Source organism: Coregonus clupeaformis, chromosome 20 (assembly GCF_020615455.1).
Source record: "Coregonus clupeaformis isolate EN_2021a chromosome 20, ASM2061545v1, whole genome shotgun sequence".
NCBI classification, from domain to species: Eukaryota; Metazoa; Chordata; class Actinopteri; order Salmoniformes; family Salmonidae; genus Coregonus; species Coregonus clupeaformis.
In genome coordinates, this window is record NC_059211.1 from 60,625,948 (window position 1) to 60,644,995 (window position 19,048).

The window sequence follows — 19,048 nt, forward strand, 5'->3', positions numbered from 1 at the left end:
CTCTCATACACACATTTACATTTAAGTCATTTAACAGACTCTCTTAACCAGAGCAACTCACAGTAGTGAGTGCATACGTTTTAATACTTTCTTCGTAATGGTCCCCCGTGGGAATCAAACCCACAACCCTGACGCTGCAAGGGCCATGCTCTACCAACTGAGCTACACGGGACTACACATACACATACATACATACACACACCCCTCCACACACACACACCCCCCACCCACATACACGTGAAACTAGGGCTAAATGTGTTTTAACTCATCTTCAGTGCCAGTATGTGAAGTGATTTCTTTCAGTGTGCAGAGGGCTTAGGTTTCCTTTCACAGGGACAACACTGAAGTAATTAGTGTGAGGGGAGGGGATGATTGCTCCACTATGCCATGTTTCCAACTCATAAGGTCAAACCTGATATTTTCAACTGTAATAGTCAGATGTACAAGAACAAGTGCTCCAGTACCTTTCTCTCTCCTCTCTTTCTCGCTCTCCCTCAGTTCTTTCTCAGATCTCTCTCTCTCAGGGCTTCCTCAGGTCTTTCTCTCTCTCAGGGCTTCCTCAGGTCTCTCTCTCTCAGGGCTTCCTCAGGTCTCTCTCTCTCTCTCTTTCAGGGCTTCCTCAGGTCTCTCTCTCAGGGCTTCCTCAGATCTCTCTCTCTCAGTGCTTTCTCAGGTCTCTCTCTCCCTCAGGGCTTTCTCAGGTCTCTCTCTCTCTCAGGACTTTCTCAGGTCTCTCTCTCAGGGCTTCCTCATGTCTCTCTCTCTCAGGGCTTTCTCAGGTCTCTCTCTCAGGGCTTCATCAGGTCTCTCTCTCAGGGCTTTCTCAGGTCTCTCTCTCAGGGCTTCCTCAGGTCTCTCTCTCAGGGCTTCCTCAGGTCTCTCTCTCTCTCAGGGCTTTCTCAGGTTTCTCTCTCACGGCTTCCTCAGGTCTCTCTCTCTGTCAGGGCTTTCTCAGGTCTCTCTCTCAGGGCTTCCTCAGGTCTCTCTCTCTCTCAGGCTTTCTCAGGTCTCTCTCTCAGGGCTTTCTCGGGTCTCTCTCTAAGGGCTTCCTCAGGTCTCTCTCTCTCTCAGGGCTTCCTCAGGTCTCTCTCTCTCTCTCTAAGGGCTTCCTCAGGTCTTTCTCTCTCTCAGGGCTTTCTCAGTTCTCTCTCTCTCTCTCTCTCTCTCTCTCTCTCTCTCTCTCTCTCTCTCTCTTTTCTTCTTCTTTCTCTCTCCGTTTCATTCCTTCTGATTCCTCGCTGCATCAGTCCCTAAGCATATTGTCTGTGTCTTCGAGACTGTATGTGTGTTGTATTATTGTCTCTCATTGTCTCTCTCTCTATCTGTTTGTAGTGTCTGGGTGGAGTCATTTTAGTGTTAGTCAGTGCTGCAGTCCCATGTTGTTCCCTCTGCCTGGATCTCACTCAGGTCCCTGAATTACAGTCTTTGATACTGTCTCTCCTTCTCTTGTCTGCCAGGCCTCAGTCCCAAAATATTACATAGTGTAAAGAAATAGAAAGGGTAGGATTTATAGAATTCTGCACTCCAGAACATGTGATCCAAAGTAATTTTCATTTATTTTCTAAAACTTTCTGCTTTGGCAATATTTACACGTCTACTGTGGTTTCTGCCAATAAAGCTTTATTGAATTGAGAAGTCTAGGTTCTCCTATTGTACGGCTTGTGCCAGCCAGAACTTTGTTTGTATTTACTAGGTACCATAGTTGCCATGTGGTAGCTTAGTAGCTAACTCTCTTGGCTGCCTCTGTCTCATTTTCCGGGGTTTAGTGTGCTAGCATGTGGTCCGCCTGTTTTAGGCAAAGTCCATTTGACTGCTAATCATTGGGAAAGGAGTTTTCCTGTGAGTTCTGCCTCTATTTCCCTAATCACCAGTTGTGCCCAATAGCTGTGACCTTTAAAATAGCAGATGCGCAATTAAGGAGGTTACACCTGCTGCTATTTGATTACAGCCCCATTTACCTAAAAAGCCCTTCTGTCCTGTCTGTCTGCTGCCCAAATTGGGATTTACATCAGGCCCGAGATACAGGTTGGCAGGCACACACACACACATACGCACACACACACACTCATTCCTACTATCTCACAGACACACAGACACACACTCTCTCTCTCTCTCATTCTTTCTCTCTCACACACACACACAGACACACACACACGCATACACACACACACACACACACACACACACACACAGACAAACACACACTCTCTCTCTCTCTGACTCACTGACTCAGTATGCATGCTCACACTACAGACAGGTGACATCACATTTCTTCTTGTAGAAGTTACTTTTTAAGGAGATGCGTGCGTGACTATATGCGCATGCTCACATTTGTGTGCGTGTTTGTGCGCGCACGAGTGTACGTACGTGAGCGGCTGGCACAGCGTGCGACTGACCTAATTATGGCGGGCCAGCCGGGGTGCGGCGCCCAGATGGTGGGTGGGTAGTGGCGAGGCGATGGAGGCGTGTGGAGCAACATGGAGCGTAATGCGTCTCCTCTTGTCACACCTCCATATTGTGTGTGTGCGCGCTTGTGCCTGTGTGTCTAGCACTGTGTGTGTGTGTGTGTGTGTGTGTGTGTGTGTGTGTGTGTGTGTGTGTGTGTGCATACGTGTGCGTGTGTTTGAGTGTGGCTACCATCTCCTTAATAACTGTGAGTGTCACAAGTATCCTCAGCTACCAATGTAGCTAAATGTTCCCCACAGGTAAACAACAGGTTTCCAGTCCACACAGATGATTACATTACAGTACTATAATCAGATTGCAAGTACTGTACTGTAGAGATTAAAGGCGCAGCCCAGGATAGAACTGCCAGCTCTGGCATTTAGCTAGCAGATCCCCTTCCGGGCGAGTATTTGTGTTTTTGTTGTTCTCGTGTGTGTATAACCCCTCTCCTCCACACAAACTGTTGAAACGAGGCGGGGTGTGGCGGGGGTGTTTGGAAAAGCTAGTGCTTTCTCTGCTACTGCAGCCTCACCAGCAAGACATCCACAATCCTCAATTCGGGCTCGTTCAATGTTCAATTATTTATGCTGCTATTGCGGCGCTCGGGCACGAAGGGGGGCCTGGCTGTGAGATAGAATATGTATGTGCCTACCGGCCCGGCGGCATCTATCATATTCTCCACTGGCATCAGACCCCCGTCCCACAGCGCTCACTCTACCACTCTCGCTATACCTCTCCTCCATAGCATGCTTTCTCTACCTCTCGCTCGCTCTCTCGCTCTACCTCTTTCTCCTGCTGAGTCCTGGTCACACACAAACAAGCTCTGCCATTAGAGCTGTGATCACTCAAGGGGGAGCTGTGGTAAAAAAGGTGTTATCATATGCCCTTAATGCCTACAATACAGCCAAGGTCGCTTCTGCTACAAGTGACCTTGAATATGTGATAGTGCCTAATTGAGGGACCTTGGGGAGATTACATAGCTCACTTTACACCCTTCCATGTTCTATCTCTAGGTGGTCACCGTTCATGACAGACCACATTCGTCCCACATAGCCTTCTCCTGGGTTCTTCTATACATGTGCATTCACGCCCCCTTAGGTTTTTTCTTAGTCTTATTCCTATGATCTCCACCATGTGGCTGTGACTTCTCCCCCTCCCCTCCCCTCCCCTCCCCTCCCCTCCCCTCCTCTCCTCTCCTCTCCTCTCCTCTCCTCTCCTCTCCTCTCCTCTCCTCTCCTCTCCTCTCCTCTCCTCTCCTATCCTCTCCCCTCATCTCCCCTCCTCTCTTCTCCACTCCCCTCCTCTCCCCTCCTCTCCCCTCCCCTCCTCTCCACTCCCCTCCTCTCCCCTCCTCTCCTATTATCTCCCCTCCTCTCCTCTCCTCTCCCCTCCTCTCCTCTTCTCTCAGCACTGTTCAGTCAATGGAAGGATCAGTTCAATGTCATCTTTTTTTCTATTATGGAAATCACTCGCCTCCTCTGGTGGATGACCTGTTTCTGTGGGATATGGTGGGTAACTGTCTCTCCCCTGGGAGAGAGAGAGAGAGAGGGCGGGACAGGCAGAGAAATGAGAGAGAGAGAGAGACGGAGAAAGACAGAGAAAGAGAGAGCACGATAGAGAGGGGTGGAGCGAGGTATACAGAGAGAGGGAGAAAGATCGGTGGGGAAGGTATCATTGACAGTGTCTCTCTCTCTCTCTCTGTACAGTGTGTGCCGTGCTGTACTGTGTGTTCTCAGTGTTACAGAATGTCCCACTGCACCAGTCCTCTGCTTGTTAACTGCTGTCATGCCTGCTACCCCCTAAACCCCGTTCCCCTTCCTGAATCCGATCTCCATCTCATCACTCTGTCTTAGAGAGCCCTCAGAGAACTGCTACCAGAAACTCCCCCTTTTAAATGAGTCATGACTTGCTAAAGTGGGGATCCTAATGCGTTTCCCTCATCCCCTTGTCGCCTCTTCCCCGTTCCTCTTCAACTTCCTGTTGATGTGCGTCACTCGTGCATTTTTCATGGTGGTGCCGGTGAGCGGGGTAAGAACACAGGGGTGCTAATGCTAAGCTAAGCTACTCATCAATGATTCAGGGCAGATGGAGGTGGCGCGATGGGAGCTGGATAGGTTATGTTGGCCTGTGTACCGTCTTTTAGCCAGGCTTCCACAGCTGTCTGACTGACCTTGTTGCCCAGTGTCTGGGCAGGGTTGTCTGGTACACAGCCAATAACAGCTGGTCAGATTCACTGGGCTGGACCTGTCTGAACTGTGAACTCACCTGAGAGGTCAGAGAACCACAGGCATAGAGATCCTCCATCTGCGGACCTATAGCTCAGCCTTTACTGACTGACATTAATCCCATCCATCCGGCTGTTGCTGCTGGAGAAGGATACAGCATTCGAGTGGATCAAACTTGGGGTGGACAAAGTCTGGAGCGTAAAGATCTCAATGAGGCTAGACATGCTTCTTCTGCTTGTCAACCCTTTGGGTTGACTCACACCCAACATCGACATTTGTCTTTCCTCTGATGGAAGGATGTCTGTCTGAGGAATCAGAAAAGAGGTCAATGGACACAGAAGGCCATTAATGTTTCTTCTAGTCTACCTTTTGGGTTGGAATAGGGAGCTAGAGAATCACCCTCTTTCTCACTCTCTCTCTCGCTTTCTCCAATCTCTGTCCAACTGTATCCTGCAGTGGAGATGTGTCATCAGAGGACTCCCTGTAACGGAGGTAGAACCACATGGATCCCGGCCTTACCTGTGAGCGGGCTCATTATCCCAGCCTGCATCCAGCCCGGAAGACTCCACTGCTCGTTAAATGCCACGAGCTAAGCTCACGCTGCCTTCTGGGACTGCCTCTCCATGGGAGAGGACCAGAGGAGGAGAGGAGAGATGAGAGGAGGAGAGAGAAGAGAAGAGGGAGGGAGGGGTGGCTTTCTCTCTTTATCTCTCTTTTAATTAAAAGACTCGGCTGAGCTGGATGGTCCACTTTTAGTCCTCAGCTGTTAATAGAATCCCCCTTCACCCAGAGTGTCTGTTCAGTACAGTTTTGATAAAAGAGGGAACTGTTGCCTGCATGTTGCACAGGCTGAAATAACATACTGACAGCCCTGTAGGAATTTAATTTGAGCCAGTTTGCTACAGCAGGAAAATAATCCTGCAGCAACAGGAAATGTGAATTATTATGTGGATTATAATACATTGACATTTTTGTAGGGGTTGATACATTTTTCGTAAGGGTGGCAATTACAAACTTAAAGCCTTTTAAACCTCAAATATACTGCACATTTAAATGTCATTGTGATGAGGTGATGTCGAAAGGAGCCCAGGAAGGTAAATCACAGAATAACAGGCTTTATTCCGCAAATACAGAGTTACGCAGTAATGCGTCAAAAACACTCCAGTGCGAAAATACAAGGCACACAGGGAAATATCCGGCAATACAAAATACACAAAGCTCCACCGAGCTTAACTATCCTCCATAAAAAAAATCACACACAAAGACAAGGGGGCAGAGGGAACACTTATACAGGTACTGATGATGGGATATGAACCAGGTGTGTGTAATAAACAAGACAAAACAAATGGAATGATGAGATGAGGAGAGGCAGTGGCTAGAAGGCCGGTGACGACGACCGCCGAAGCCTGCAAGAGGAGGCAGCTTCGGAGGAAGTCGTGACAGTCATGCAATGCAGGAAAGTTCTCTTGCAACAGGGTGATCAAATTAAGATCATACATCTGTAGTGAACAGGCCTTGCAGTGCACAATACATAAGGGAGTGTGGGGGAAAAAGGGTTTTGGGGAAGGGGGACGGGATTTCCAGATTTTCCTTGCATTTTGCATTTGCATGTTTTGACACAGCACCCCCAGGCTCCCATTATGGTGCATGGTATAGAGCAAGTTTGTGCTACCCGCGTCAACAAGAGGTATGACTGCTCCTCTGCACTAGAGCATTATTCATCTTCCTCCCACAGACTAGTGCCACCTGGGACAGGTTATGAATTAATGAGACAGCTGAAATGTCATCTCTTTATCCACTCAATCTGACAAAAAAATACCTCCCTAGAAAAGATTTATGTTGCTAGGGAGGCATCATGAATCGTACTGATATTGTCAATGAATATGGTGACGGATATGGCAATATTGGTTGACAGAGATTATCGGTTTTGTGGTGAGGTGAACTGAACATTACATTGAAATATTGTTAAAATCTTCCATATCAATCTTGATATGGTGGCATTTACGGCTGTGGCGTACATTGGTTGACAGTGATCACTGGTTTTGTGGTGAACTGAACATAACATAGTGTGTTACGTTTTGTGTATCATTGCATATAAAAAGTTGTATCTTTGTTGGAGTATTACATAAATCATGTTCTTTCCTTCATAACTTATGTGCCATTATCCTTGATATAAAACTGGTATCCTTGCCTATTGTATATACAGTAGCGCTGTATTCTAAAGAGAAAATAGCATTCCAGGAGCTCTCATGGTTAGTGCTCAATACTGAGAGAAAATGTACAGTATGTGTGAACCAATATTTCTCAGGCTGATTTTTTCATTCTAGATAGTTATTTGTGTGCAGTTAACTGGAGACCCATTTCATTGTGGAACACTGATTACAAAACGTAGTTCTATAAAGAGAGTTGTAGCTTGAATTGTGAAGTAGGGCACCTCATGGTAACCTCTATGGTATGAGAAATAACAAATGTTTACATATAGGCAAGAGAGGTGCCCTAGAAAATGGTGCTTGACCAGCAAAACATTATGTAATGTAACTCAGAATATAAAAGCAGCATATGTAACTCCCCTTGGCAGAAATCCTTACACTAAAGTATATGACTGTTTTCATATTGTCCTCCTTGTGGAGTTCCTTATTTTATGTAATGGTTTGTCTGTTTGAATTAAGATTGAGGGCATTTTATGGATTGGTTAATCATTAATTACTTAAATTAGTATCTGAAATTACACTTATCTGGATCAATACAAGTCTAGGTCAGTTTGACAGGAAATATATAATGTTATATATCTGATTTCAGAAATGTCTTTCATGGGTTGATCCTTCTACTGATTTCTAACAGCTTTTCAGATCAGTTATTTACATTTCTCAAGGGAACATCTGCTGGATACAATAGATTTTTATTATTTTTTACCTTTATTTAACTAGGCAAGTCAGTTAAGGACAAATTATTATTTACAATGACGGCCAAACCCAGACAACGCTGGGCCAGTTGTGCTCCGACCTTTGGGACACCCAATCACAGCCAGGTTGTGATACAGCCTGGAATTGAACCAGGGCTTGTAGTGACGCCTCTAGCACTGAGATGCAGTGCCTTAGACCGCTGCGCCACGTCTTTTGGCACAAAGAGTATTCAGATGACCACTTCATAAATGCACAGTCGTACTCTAGCAATGCATTACACCCCCTACAGCTTAGCAGCATTACTCTAGCAGGGAATTAGTGAGAAGCGTAGTAAGCAGCAGCCCCAGTGATTATGATGGCCAGTCGGCCATTGACGGGTGCTTTGTGGTGACGTCAACTGAGAGGCAGGCTATAAGCTGATACTGTGGCAGTAGAGCTCCCTCCTCGCCTCTCCTTTGATCCTGCTGTTGTGTGGACAGTATAGTGGTGCCCTTCCTTTGTTAACGTGCTGTTTGGGTGATTCTCAACCCTGTCCTCAGGCCACCCAGCCACTTCCACTACTTTAATCTATTTCAGTAGTAGGACACCTGCTTAAGCTAATCACAGGCTTGGTGATTTGTTGACTAGTGAATTGAGTGTGTAGCGTGTCCTAGTCCTGGACTGAATCAATATGTGGAGTGAAACATAGCAGAGTATTTACATGGGTGTTCAAGAGGGCTGGGAACTCTCATATCAAAGCAGGTGGAACTCCCTGCTGAGGCGTCATGCCCATAGGGGGCCACGTGCCCCCTCAGATTTGTCCTGTTTTAAATTTTTCGGATGTTAAATTGATTACTAAACTTCATTTTTAAGCCCACGTTTATCATAATTATTGATAAAACGATCTGTCAGTGGTATTTTGCGGAGAGGGCACACTTACTGGAGCAGGCAAAGAATACCCCCATTCTCCCTAGTAAGTGGTTCCTTCCAAGGTGTACCATGGAGCAAAGATATGCTAGGTAGGACTCTAGATACGTTAGTGCAGGGGTATTCAACTCTTACCCTACGAGGTCCGGAGCCTGCTGGTTTTCTGTTCTACCTGATAATTAATTGCACACACCTGGTGTCCCAGGTCTAATTCAGTCCCTGATTTAGAGGGGGGAAATGAAAAAACACAGTGGAACTGGCTTCGAAGTCCAGAGTTGAGTTTGAGGGCTCAAGTGCATGCAGACAGTATCGTCTGTCACAACTTCCTCCGAAGCTCATCTCATCATTCCATTTGTTTTGTCTTGTCTATTACACACACCTGGTTCATATCCCCTCATTAGTACTTGTATAAGTGTTCCTTCTGCCCCCTTGTCCTTGTGGGTGATTGTTTAATGTGAGGAGAGTGTAGCTCGGTTGAGCTCCGTGTGTTTTGTATTGCCGGGGTATATTTTCCCCTTGTGCCTGTTTTGTTCCAATGTGCCTGTTTGACGCTATTCTGCATAACTCTGTATTCCGGAATAAACTCTGTATTCTGTGATTTACCCTCCTGCGCCTGACTCCTTCAAATCTCCCATCACAGAATCACCCACCCACTATGGAGTCAGTGGGAGAAGAGCGCATGCCTGGAGTCGTGGCACAGGTCCAGGAGCATTCGACGATGCTATCCAGCTTGGGAGAAGCGATGGATCGGGTTCTCCAGGTCGTCCAACGCCTGGAGAGGAGAGGACCCGATCTGTCGAGACCAGCTGGGCGACCGGATCCAGCCACCAACACCCCAGCACCCAGAGGGATCCATATATCTCGACCACAGGATTTCGACGGGACAGCTGCTCTCTGCCAGGGATTCCTCATCCAACTGGAGCTCTACTATTCCAGCATCAGCCCGGCCCCATCGGAGCAGGAGAAGGTGACCACCCTCGTCTCCTGCCTCTCGGGGAAAGCCCTGGAGTGGGCCAACGCGGTCTGGAATGAAGGAGGAGCAGCGTTGGACAACTACGGGGAGTTTGCTCGCCTCTTTCGGGCTGTCTTCGATCACCTGCCTGAGGGTCGAGAGGCGGGAGAGCGGCTGGTCCACCTGAGGCAGGGGACGAGGACCGCGCAGGACTTCGCCCTGGAGTTCCGGACTCTAGCAGCTGGGTCCGGGTGGAGCGAGCGGGCCCTCATCAACCACTTCCGGTGCCATCTGCGGGAGGACATCTGAAGGGAGCTAGCCTGCCAGGACACCATGTTGTCCTTCACTCAACTGGTGGACATGGCCATCCGCTGGGACAACCTGCTGGCGGCCAGAGGATGTCCTGGAGGGGGTCTGCCCGTTCCAACCCTGCCCGACTCGGATCACGAGCTGATGGAGCTGGGTGGAGCGGCAATCCGAGAAGAGCGGAGGACGACAGCGCCAGTGTCACTCAGGTGGCACGAGAGGACATTTCACCGCACAATGTCGTCAGCGTTCTTTTGGGTCTGGAGGCGGCAGGCAGGGAACTCTCGCATCACCCCAGGTATCGAACACCCACACTCGTTCAGAGCCCTCTGCTGCGCACTGTACCCTACCCATCCACTTTCCTGATTACATTGTAGTTCCCCAGTGTAAGGCGCTGGTCGATCCAGGCGCAGCTGGGAACTTTATGGACAGGTCATTTTCACACAGTCTAGGCATTTCATTGGTTCCCCTATCCATTCCACTCCCCATCAGAGCACTTGACAGTCGACCATTAGGGTTCGGGTTTGTTAGGGAAGTTACAGCACCAGTCACCATGGTTACCCACAATACTTTTCTTATTAATGAGTCTCCTGCCTTCCCTGTTGTCTTAGGTATTCCTTGGTTAGCACTCCACAACCCCACCTTTTCATGGCCGCGGAGGGTTCTCACGGGGTGGTCGCGAGTGTGTCAGGGTAGGTGTCTCTGTGTTTCCGTTGGTGTAACCACGGTTGAAAGTCCAGACAGTACCTCCACCGTGCGACCAAGTTACCACCTCATCAGGCGGGGGATTGCGCGATAAACCTCTGGGTAGCCGCTGTGCCTCCCAGGAGTCATGTGTATCCCCTGTCACAGGCTGAAACGGAGGCTATGGAGACATACGTCACCGAGTCCCTCCACCAGGGGTTTATACGTCCCTCCACTTCGCCCGCCTCCTCTAATTTCTTTTTTGTGAAGAAGAAAGACGGCGGTCTGCGCCCTTGCATTGATTATCGATCACTGAACAAGGAGACGATTCGATTTAGTTATCCTCTACCCCTCATTCTTTCAGTGATCGAGTCAATGCATGGGGCACGCTTCTTCACCAAATTAGATCTCCGGAGTGCGTACAACATGTTGCGTGTCCGAGAGGGGGACGAGTGGAAGACAGCATTCAGCACAACCACGGGGCATTATGAATACCTGGTGATGCCTTACGGTTTGATGAATGCTCCATCCGTCTTCAAGTCCCTTGTGAACGAGGTGTTTCGGGACATGCTTGGTCATGGTGTAGTGGTCTACATCGATGACATTCTGGTGTATTCCGCTATGCGAGCTGAGCATATGTCCCTGGTTCGCAAAGTGCTGGCCCGACTGTTGGAAAATGACCTTTATGCCAAGGCAGAAAAGTGTATTTTTCCAACAGTCTGTCTCCTTCCTCGGATACCGCATTACCACCTCAGGTGTGGAGCTGGAGGGATATCCTCCATCGCTCCCTGTTGTGGGATTTCCACCGTCGCCATCCAGCTCGCCCTGGTCCGCGTCCTCCTGGCCGTCCCCGAGGCCAGTGTCGGCGCGCTGCTGGAGCTGCACGTCAAGGGGGGGGGGTACTGTCACAACTTCCTCCGAAGCTGCCTCCTCTCCTTGTTCGGGCAGGCTTTGGCGTTCGTCGTCACCGGCCTTCTAGCCACTGCCGCATCACATCTCATCATTCCATTTGTTTTGTCTTTTCTATTACACACACCTGGTTCATATTCCCTCATTAGAACTTGTATAAGTGTTCCCTCTGCCCTATTGTCCTTGTGGGTGATTGTTTAATGTGAGGAGAGTGTAGCTCTGTTGAGCTCAGTGTATTTTGTATTGCAGGGGTATATTTTCCCCTTGTGCCTGTTTTGTTCCAGTGCGCCTGTTTTGCGCACTGGACTGTTTGACGAATTCTGGTATTCCGGAGTAAACTCTGTATTCTGTGATTTACCCTCCTGCGCCTGACACCTTCAAATCACCCATCACATCGTCAGTGGAGAAAAGAGAGTGTTGAGTGAACACACTGAGAGTTTTATTTGATTTTAGCTGCCAGTGATGGGCATGACTCGTAAGCTATGTAGCCTATTGATTCCTTCTTGATAAATAAATACAACTAAAATGTTTTGTTGTTTCTCTGTTATGCTAGCCACCTAGCAATTTTTTGAAGTTGTCTTTAGCTAGCCAGCTAGATAGGTTCCCAATCTCCCAACCTCATAACTAGCTATCAAGCCATTTCAGGCTATCAATCAAGTTAGAGTAGCTTGTCAAACTATCTTAGCTGGCATGCCTGCTGGCAAGGTTGCCAGACTTTAGAAAATACTACAATTGCTTTAATTCTTGGGCTATGATGCTATATACCAATATTGTACTAATCTCCTAAGGCATAAAAGTTCTTAAAGAATCAATGTGCATTTTTAATTAAAATGGCTATTGAACAGGTAAAGAGGTATGCTTATATAACCTATGCAGAAAAATATACATATTTTTGACATATACATAGGCATAATGATTATGGCTGTAGATTTCAGGAAAAAGCTGTTTCAGATGTTTGAAAAATGCTCAATTCTCAGACTTGTCAGCCCCCCTCCGGACCACCCCCCTCCATCCTAACTTACTTCGCGCCCCCTCTAAAATAATGGATGGATGACGCCCCTGGCTCCCTGTGTTGAACGTGTAAAACGGGTGCCTCCATACGTTTTTGAATTAATGTTGGTTCAACCCATTCGTTTTAGGACACCCCCAAGACTAATTGTGCAATTCCAACCTTTCTTCAGCATAGTTTACCAGTCCAATGTACTCTCTCGACCCTTCAGAAACAGGCCTCAGGTATAACCAGTCCAGTTTGGTGTGTGTTCTATATGAGGGTGAAATGATGATAGTGAGAAGAGCAAGGACACCTGTTCTCTAAGGGAGAGCTCCCACCTCATTACTTTGTTTCTGGGCTCTTGACCTTGGGTAAGAGGCAGTGCACCTTGGGAGAATGAGTCTCTGGGTCAGTGGGGCAGTGGGGCTGTGTATGAATGTTCTGTCCGAGCTAATGAGGGTCTGTAACCTCAAGGGACCTCTTTCTCTTTCTGTCAGGAACTACATCTCATTTCTCTCCCTCTGGCTACCTACTATCTAAGGCCTATAGGTGCTCATTGCTCACTATCTGATCAATGTTGGCCCTCAGGGAAGATAATTTTTCTAACTGGTCTTTCAAGAGACCTTCCCTCCCACCTCTCCCTCTGGATGACTAACTACCCACGTGATTTATGAGTAACGGCCATATATTTATATGGTAACAGCAAGCCAAGCATGATGGTGCAGGCTGGCTCGTTTGGCCACCACAATTTCTCCAAAAGCCTTGCTGCAAGAGGCAGAGTTAAATGTGGGTGCTTCTCTAAGATGTTTGTTACACCATCTGATACGTGGGTGATAACGAATAATAACTGACTCAGCTCAATGCAGTAACTGTCAAAGAAGAAGACCATCAGCATCCAGCATCCTGGACTGCAGTGTTCTGTGGTGGGAGAGGATGGCACTGAACAAAATAGAGCAGGATAGGGTACAGTATAGCTGGTGTGTTCTGTGGGTTTGGTTCAGATTGCATTGCAACTGATTGAACTGACTCTTGAAAAGGGGGGGTGATATGACTAGGCGTTTTCTTCTTTCGACAGCCTCACTTTCATTATTAGGGCAGATTGTGCCTGAATCACACGCACACACAACAAAGCATTTGGGAGTGTTATCTTCTGCAGTCAGCTAAAAAGAGACACCGCACACACTGTTTCAGTTCTTCCCAGCACCTCTCTGTCCTTCAGTCTGAGTTCAGGCGTTTTTTTTCACTTATCCAGCACTAATGTCTTTCTCCTACACCATGTGACAAGATTAAATCAGATTTAACCAGTAATAATTATCAGTCTCTCTCTCTCTCTCTCTCTCTCTCTCTCTCCCTGTTTCTCCCTCTCTCTCCCACTTTCTACTGCTCTCTCTCTCTCTCTCTCTCCCTGTTTCTCCCTCTCTCTCCCACTTTCTCTACCGCTCTCTCTCGCTCTCTCACTCTCTCTCTCTCTCTCATCCACACCTTTTGCTGCATACCATTAATGCCAGCCCAGGAATACACTTTTAACTCTTATGTATCACAATTTTATTACAAAAATTAGATCTTTTTCACATCTTTCTGTGTTGCCATGCTTGGAGCATATAACAATCCAGTAGAAAACCACCCAGTCCCCAGAAAGGATAGTCAAGCAGATTGATGTCGACGACGATGTGGCAGCATCCTGTCACTCAGTCATGCTGTCACTATACAGACACTGTAACATTCCGAATACAGATACAAACACCTGCCCAAACACGTCATCATATCCGTTAACAAACCTTAATTAAATTACATTTATCAGAATAATAACAAGAAACTCTCCCACCCTCCCCCAAAATAAATATAAAACAAACAATACATATAATTTGCAACATAAAACGTATGTGCTCAATATTTGCACCAGCCCAAGGCACCCAGGCTTTGTAGCATGTTGGCAATTAACGACATTCGTTTACAGGGTCTACAGGAAACACTTTGAAGCGAACGACAATTACAAATGATTTTTACAGTCCGACTTTGCAGTGTCCTTCAACGAACCCTCGGCGTCCTCTCTCTACATGGCTCTATTCATTCACAGTGCAAGATCCGGAGGGGTGGGTGAGGTTGAGGGATTTGGAGGGAGCTGTATCATTTAATGGCGTCAAATACTGACAAGACTTGGACGGACAGCGTGAGTTCCACTCTAGAGGATGGCTCCATAAATTCCACACTGTGCTGTGAATTGTCCAACATAAGGCGTGGATTGCCCAGCTGCCCGTCCAAGACAAAATAAGCGAATCAAAAAAGCTAAAGTGCGCTTGCAACAAAACTCCAAAAGAAAAACAAACAAACAGATACCAACACTGTCCAACTGAGGTTTCCAAGACGAATGAGATTTTTCTCAAGATCAAAAAAAGTTGTTTCGCACATAAATATCTAATAGAAATCCCAGGTTTAAGCTTATCATTAAATAAATACCAAATCGTCTGTAACGAACGTCATACTGAAGACAAGAACGACAGAAGCTCAAAAGAAATACAGATATGTCGGATTGGCCTTGGTTTCATGTCGAAATGCAGTTCAGTTGAGCGAACGGCAAGGCTCGAATGTCCACTTGGTAGCTCCACCGAATATTTCAATGTTGGACTCTGACCAAGAGAATACGTTGCCAGTTTGCGCTTTGCTGTTGCAGGTTGCCAGGTTATAAATCTCCCCGATGGAAAGCTTCCTATCCCACATGTTGAGATTTGCTAGCTCACCTACATATGCTTGTGTGGCATCAAAACCTCCCCCCAGCGTGTCCTGTGGAGCAACAAGATGACAAGTTCAAGGTTAGTGGCGCGAATTTTCGGTACTATTACAAAGGTGTGTAATAGGCTAATCATCATGTACTGTATTAGGAAGGAATACAATTGGGGTTGGAACACAGTTGGCCTATACCATGGAAATGCACTGATTTCTAATTATCATAAAACTATAATAAAAAGCAACCACTCTCAGTGACAGTTCCACCACAACCAAAGCCCAAATTTAACCATTTACACACGGCTGGTCATGCGCCATTATTTGCTTTTCATGACATGCCTATTACTCTGTAATGCCTATAACTCTGTAATTGCTAAAGATGTCCCACTTTTCTATCTGAAGTAGATTGTGCATTGTCCCAATTGAGTTGGGGTATTCCACGATATCTAGCTCGAGGGCCTTAATTCGATGGCTACGTCTTAATTTAAAATTTCGTCCAAGGTCTCTTAACTTTCCCATCACATTAATGATCATTGGAGAGAAAACCTGCTCTAATATTTTCATTACTAATGGATATAATTATTTCCCCCAGGCCATTTATCTCAAGAATATATCACGATTTGCATACCAATTTAATCTAAAGTTAGTTCATACTCATTTAGTGAACCCTCTTACCTGCTCTTGTCCCAATACGAGGACCCCCTGCGGCTTGATGGGATGGTATGGCGCCAGATTCTCTCCGCTGCCCCGCAGCACTCCGTCCTGAAACGCCTCCCACATCCCGTCGCGCGTGGTCCAAGTGATGCAGATGTGATGCCACTTCCCGTCGTTGATGATGAACGGCAACTTGGCCACCTGCAGCATGGACAGCGCACCCATTACTGTATGTTCAAATAGGCCTGCCCTAGAACTAATGATTGCTACGGTTTTTAATGTTTTCAGACATAGCACTGTCTGTAAATGCAATATTTTGTATAATTACGTTGCTTGTAACGTCTCCATAACTTTCCCATACATTCCATAATGCTGCGTAGTAGCGGCGTAGCTTAATTTCCTAGTCTGGCACACCACATTTACGCAGGGCGATCTGTCCATTTTGCCTATAGCCACATGCTGTGTAGAATATGCCATTGCCATCAGCGATCTTTACCTTATCATTGATGAGTATCTCCATCGGGTTATTTCCCCACTCAATCAGCACCAGCTCGTTGGCCTGCCCCGGGACAGCGTAGGAGAAAGGTGTGCCCACCCCAGGCGACGCATTCGATTTAATCCACAGACACACGGTGAAGGCGTACATCTCCGGCAGGGTTCTTTTGGCTTTGGCGTACATGTAGTTGGTTCTCAACGGGAATGTCAGCTGGAACTTGTCCAGTGGTCTGTTGTCTTTCCCACCTGCGGACGAAACATATGCCTACTTGTTTACCTTTCAGTGATTTATATAATCTACATTGCACTCATAGGCTATGCTATAGTCAGTTATGTCATATCATGTGATTGATTGATTGGTTTATTCGTGTGTATGGTTTGCTCCACCAGTTGAGATTTTCGATCCCCAACTAAAGGTTTTCTCCTTTCTTTTTAGTTTGACGATGCTCTGATCTATATCATTGGCTTGGAACAGACTGTGCATCTCTCTCCTAGCCTATTCTCTGCGGGATGATATGACCACGTGAGCAGGGCAAACAGGGAATAGCTTTGTCTCTCACTCACTCACTCACACACAAACTCTCTCTCTCTCTCTCTCTCTCTCTCTCTCACACACACACACACACACACACACACACACACACACACACACACACACACACACACACACACACACACACACACACACACACACACACACGCCATCCCTTCCTCACTTCCAACCCCCTCATTCTCCCCAGTAAGGAGCTGAACTAAACATTGATCGATGTTCCAAAATGTGCCTGTTTGTCTCCAACACTGTGCGCTCTATATCCAGCACTCCGCACATCGTTAAAACTCTCTTGTAAAGTTCCTGCGCCGCTATGTCCCCTACAAAACCAACGACTCTCGTTCACAGTCACTGGAAATGAAGCGTCATTGGCTGTCGCTCCCTGACACGTGAATTATTATCCCAGTGTGGCATCACTGTGTTAATATGAGATGTGCAAAGCAATGCAGCTACCTCCCTCTCTCCATCTCCCATCTCCCCTTACGCACAGTGGTGATAGCTGCGCTGCGGAACTGTCTGTATTGACAAGCTCATGTGGGCCAGGCAATTAACCAAGTGAAATGCAGGGTTGTTTTTAGAAATTGGCATTATTTTAGAAATATAAACCATTGAACGAGCCAATTCCACCACATTTGGATGATTCTGGTGCCCTTATTTTTTTTACTATTAAAATTAAATGCGCAAATTATTATCAAAATAATGTAATCATTTTAGTCGTTTATAAGCATTCACATGAACAGAACAATTATATTGACTGTGTATATTTGGGCATGATCTCTTTGCCCCATAGCTCACTCACCTTTCTCTAGGTCCGTTATCCGGTGATGCATGGAAGTCAGCGTGGACTCCACTCGATTCCGCTGGTCCGTATCGTTCTTCTGACTCGGTTTGGTCTCCTCCAGGGTGTTGACCCGGGACAGCACCTGCTTCTCCATATCATCAATCTTGTTCTGAAGCAGGTCTTTCAGACTATTCGCCTGGGCCGTACCGTTGTTTCGGCTGTATTGCTGTATAACGGAACAAGGACAGAGGAACAGACAAGATGGGACGATTAAAATAACTTTGGGTTTAAATAAACACTCCTACATGTGCGAGGCGGGGCACGTCGTGGGTAAAGCTCTGGTGCTTAGCTCGTTTGTGGAGGACTTACTGCTTCGGCAATTTGCATCAAGTGCCTAAATTGGTCCAAAGATGAGGCGTCTGTCTGTCCTTATCAAGAGTGTGGTGCGGCTTCATTTAGTGCTCTAGAGTAATTACTTTCCGGTTGGATGCGGAAAAATAGCTTTAAATAGGTCTATAGCATTAGTGACTGGACTGAAATAACCCTATAGCAAGCAATTCACAACTATAGAACCAACCGAGCCGATTGGAAACGCGAAAAAATGATTAAAAGTTTATTGAAAGCTCAACCTGCATTCCATATTCCTAGGTCAAAATAGGGAGGTCAAACAAACCCCAATGCCTACCTCAAGATTCTCCAACCTCTGTTTGAGGGTCTGTAAAGTCTGTCCTAGTTGAGCGAGAGTGTCCTGAGGACCCCTTGAAACGTCCCCCATAGTGTTCTTGGCGCCCGGTACTATTCTCCGGCCTCCCGCTCCGGCCTCTGGCAGACTCTGGCTCTCACACCGGCTCAACTTGGACGTTAGTTCCCTGATTGTCTCCTTTTGGTTCATAATGGTCTCTTTTTGCTGTAACACGGTCTCCCTCAACTGCATCACCGTCGTCTTCAAGTCCTCAGCCGGACCGGTGTTCTGCATCGTAGCCGCGCACAAGTCCATATCCTTGGGCACAGACGTGCAAATAAACTGGGTCTGTCCGAAATCTTGCGTCGACCCCTCCAAAACCAAGAAAGAAAGTAGGAAAAGTTGCCAAGAGTGTCCCTCCGTGATTCCAGGCATGTTTCCTGGCATGTGTGTGGTGTTGCAGCCGCTGAGTGTGTTTGCAGGCGGTTGGTTTCAGCACCAAGGAGCTGTCCACTGTCTGTAGCTGTGAGGTTTCAGCTCTGCTTGTCCTAGTTTTTATAGGCTAGCTACAGCCGGGATGAGGGCAGCGCTGAGGCAGGTTCTCTGCATCACAGTGGGGAGGAAGCAGGTTGTGCTGCTTAATCACGTCCAGCCTCTTATTTAAGGTGGACCGGGGCGATTAGAAAGCTATACTGTATGTTTTACACCACTGTGGCTATTCTCTTGTCAGTCTGATTGTTTTTGTAGGCTATTTGACATAAATGCACGACAGAGTAAGCTAAAGTACTGCTACTAAGCCTATACTGTTTTAGGATTTCGTCTCATAGGCTGCTATTATTAT

The 19,048-nt window shown here is 47.0% G+C and overlaps 1 protein-coding gene across 1 annotated transcript; it reads right to left on the bottom strand.

The window, feature by feature from the left end:
• Nucleotides 1-13,842: 13,842 nt before the first annotated feature.
• On the bottom strand, nucleotides 13,843-18,725 carry LOC121532837 (neuronal pentraxin-1-like). The gene is made up of 5 exons (XM_041838628.2): nucleotides 18,211-18,725; nucleotides 17,544-17,751; nucleotides 16,196-16,440; nucleotides 15,721-15,900; nucleotides 13,843-15,102 (listed from the first exon to the last, which is right to left on the bottom strand). The coding sequence occupies exons 1-5, from the start codon at nucleotides 18,652-18,654 to the stop codon at nucleotides 14,881-14,883; spliced, it is 1,299 nt and encodes a 432-aa protein (XP_041694562.1). The 5' UTR covers nucleotides 18,655-18,725; the 3' UTR covers nucleotides 13,843-14,880.
• Nucleotides 18,726-19,048: the final 323 nt, after the last annotated feature.

Bases quoted from the DNA above. Each gene is read 5' to 3' on its own strand.
- LOC121532837 (XM_041838628.2), bottom strand. From the start codon at position 18,654: ATGCCAGGAAACATGCCTGGAATCACGGAGGGACACTCTTGGCAACTT. The intron at 17,752-18,210 runs GTAGGCATTGGG...TCCGTTATACAG, and splicing joins AGAGGTTGGAGAATCTTGAG to CAATACAGCCGAAACAACGG. The intron at 16,441-17,543 runs GTGAGTGAGCTA...TTTCGTCCGCAG, and splicing joins GATAACGGACCTAGAGAAAG to GTGGGAAAGACAACAGACCA.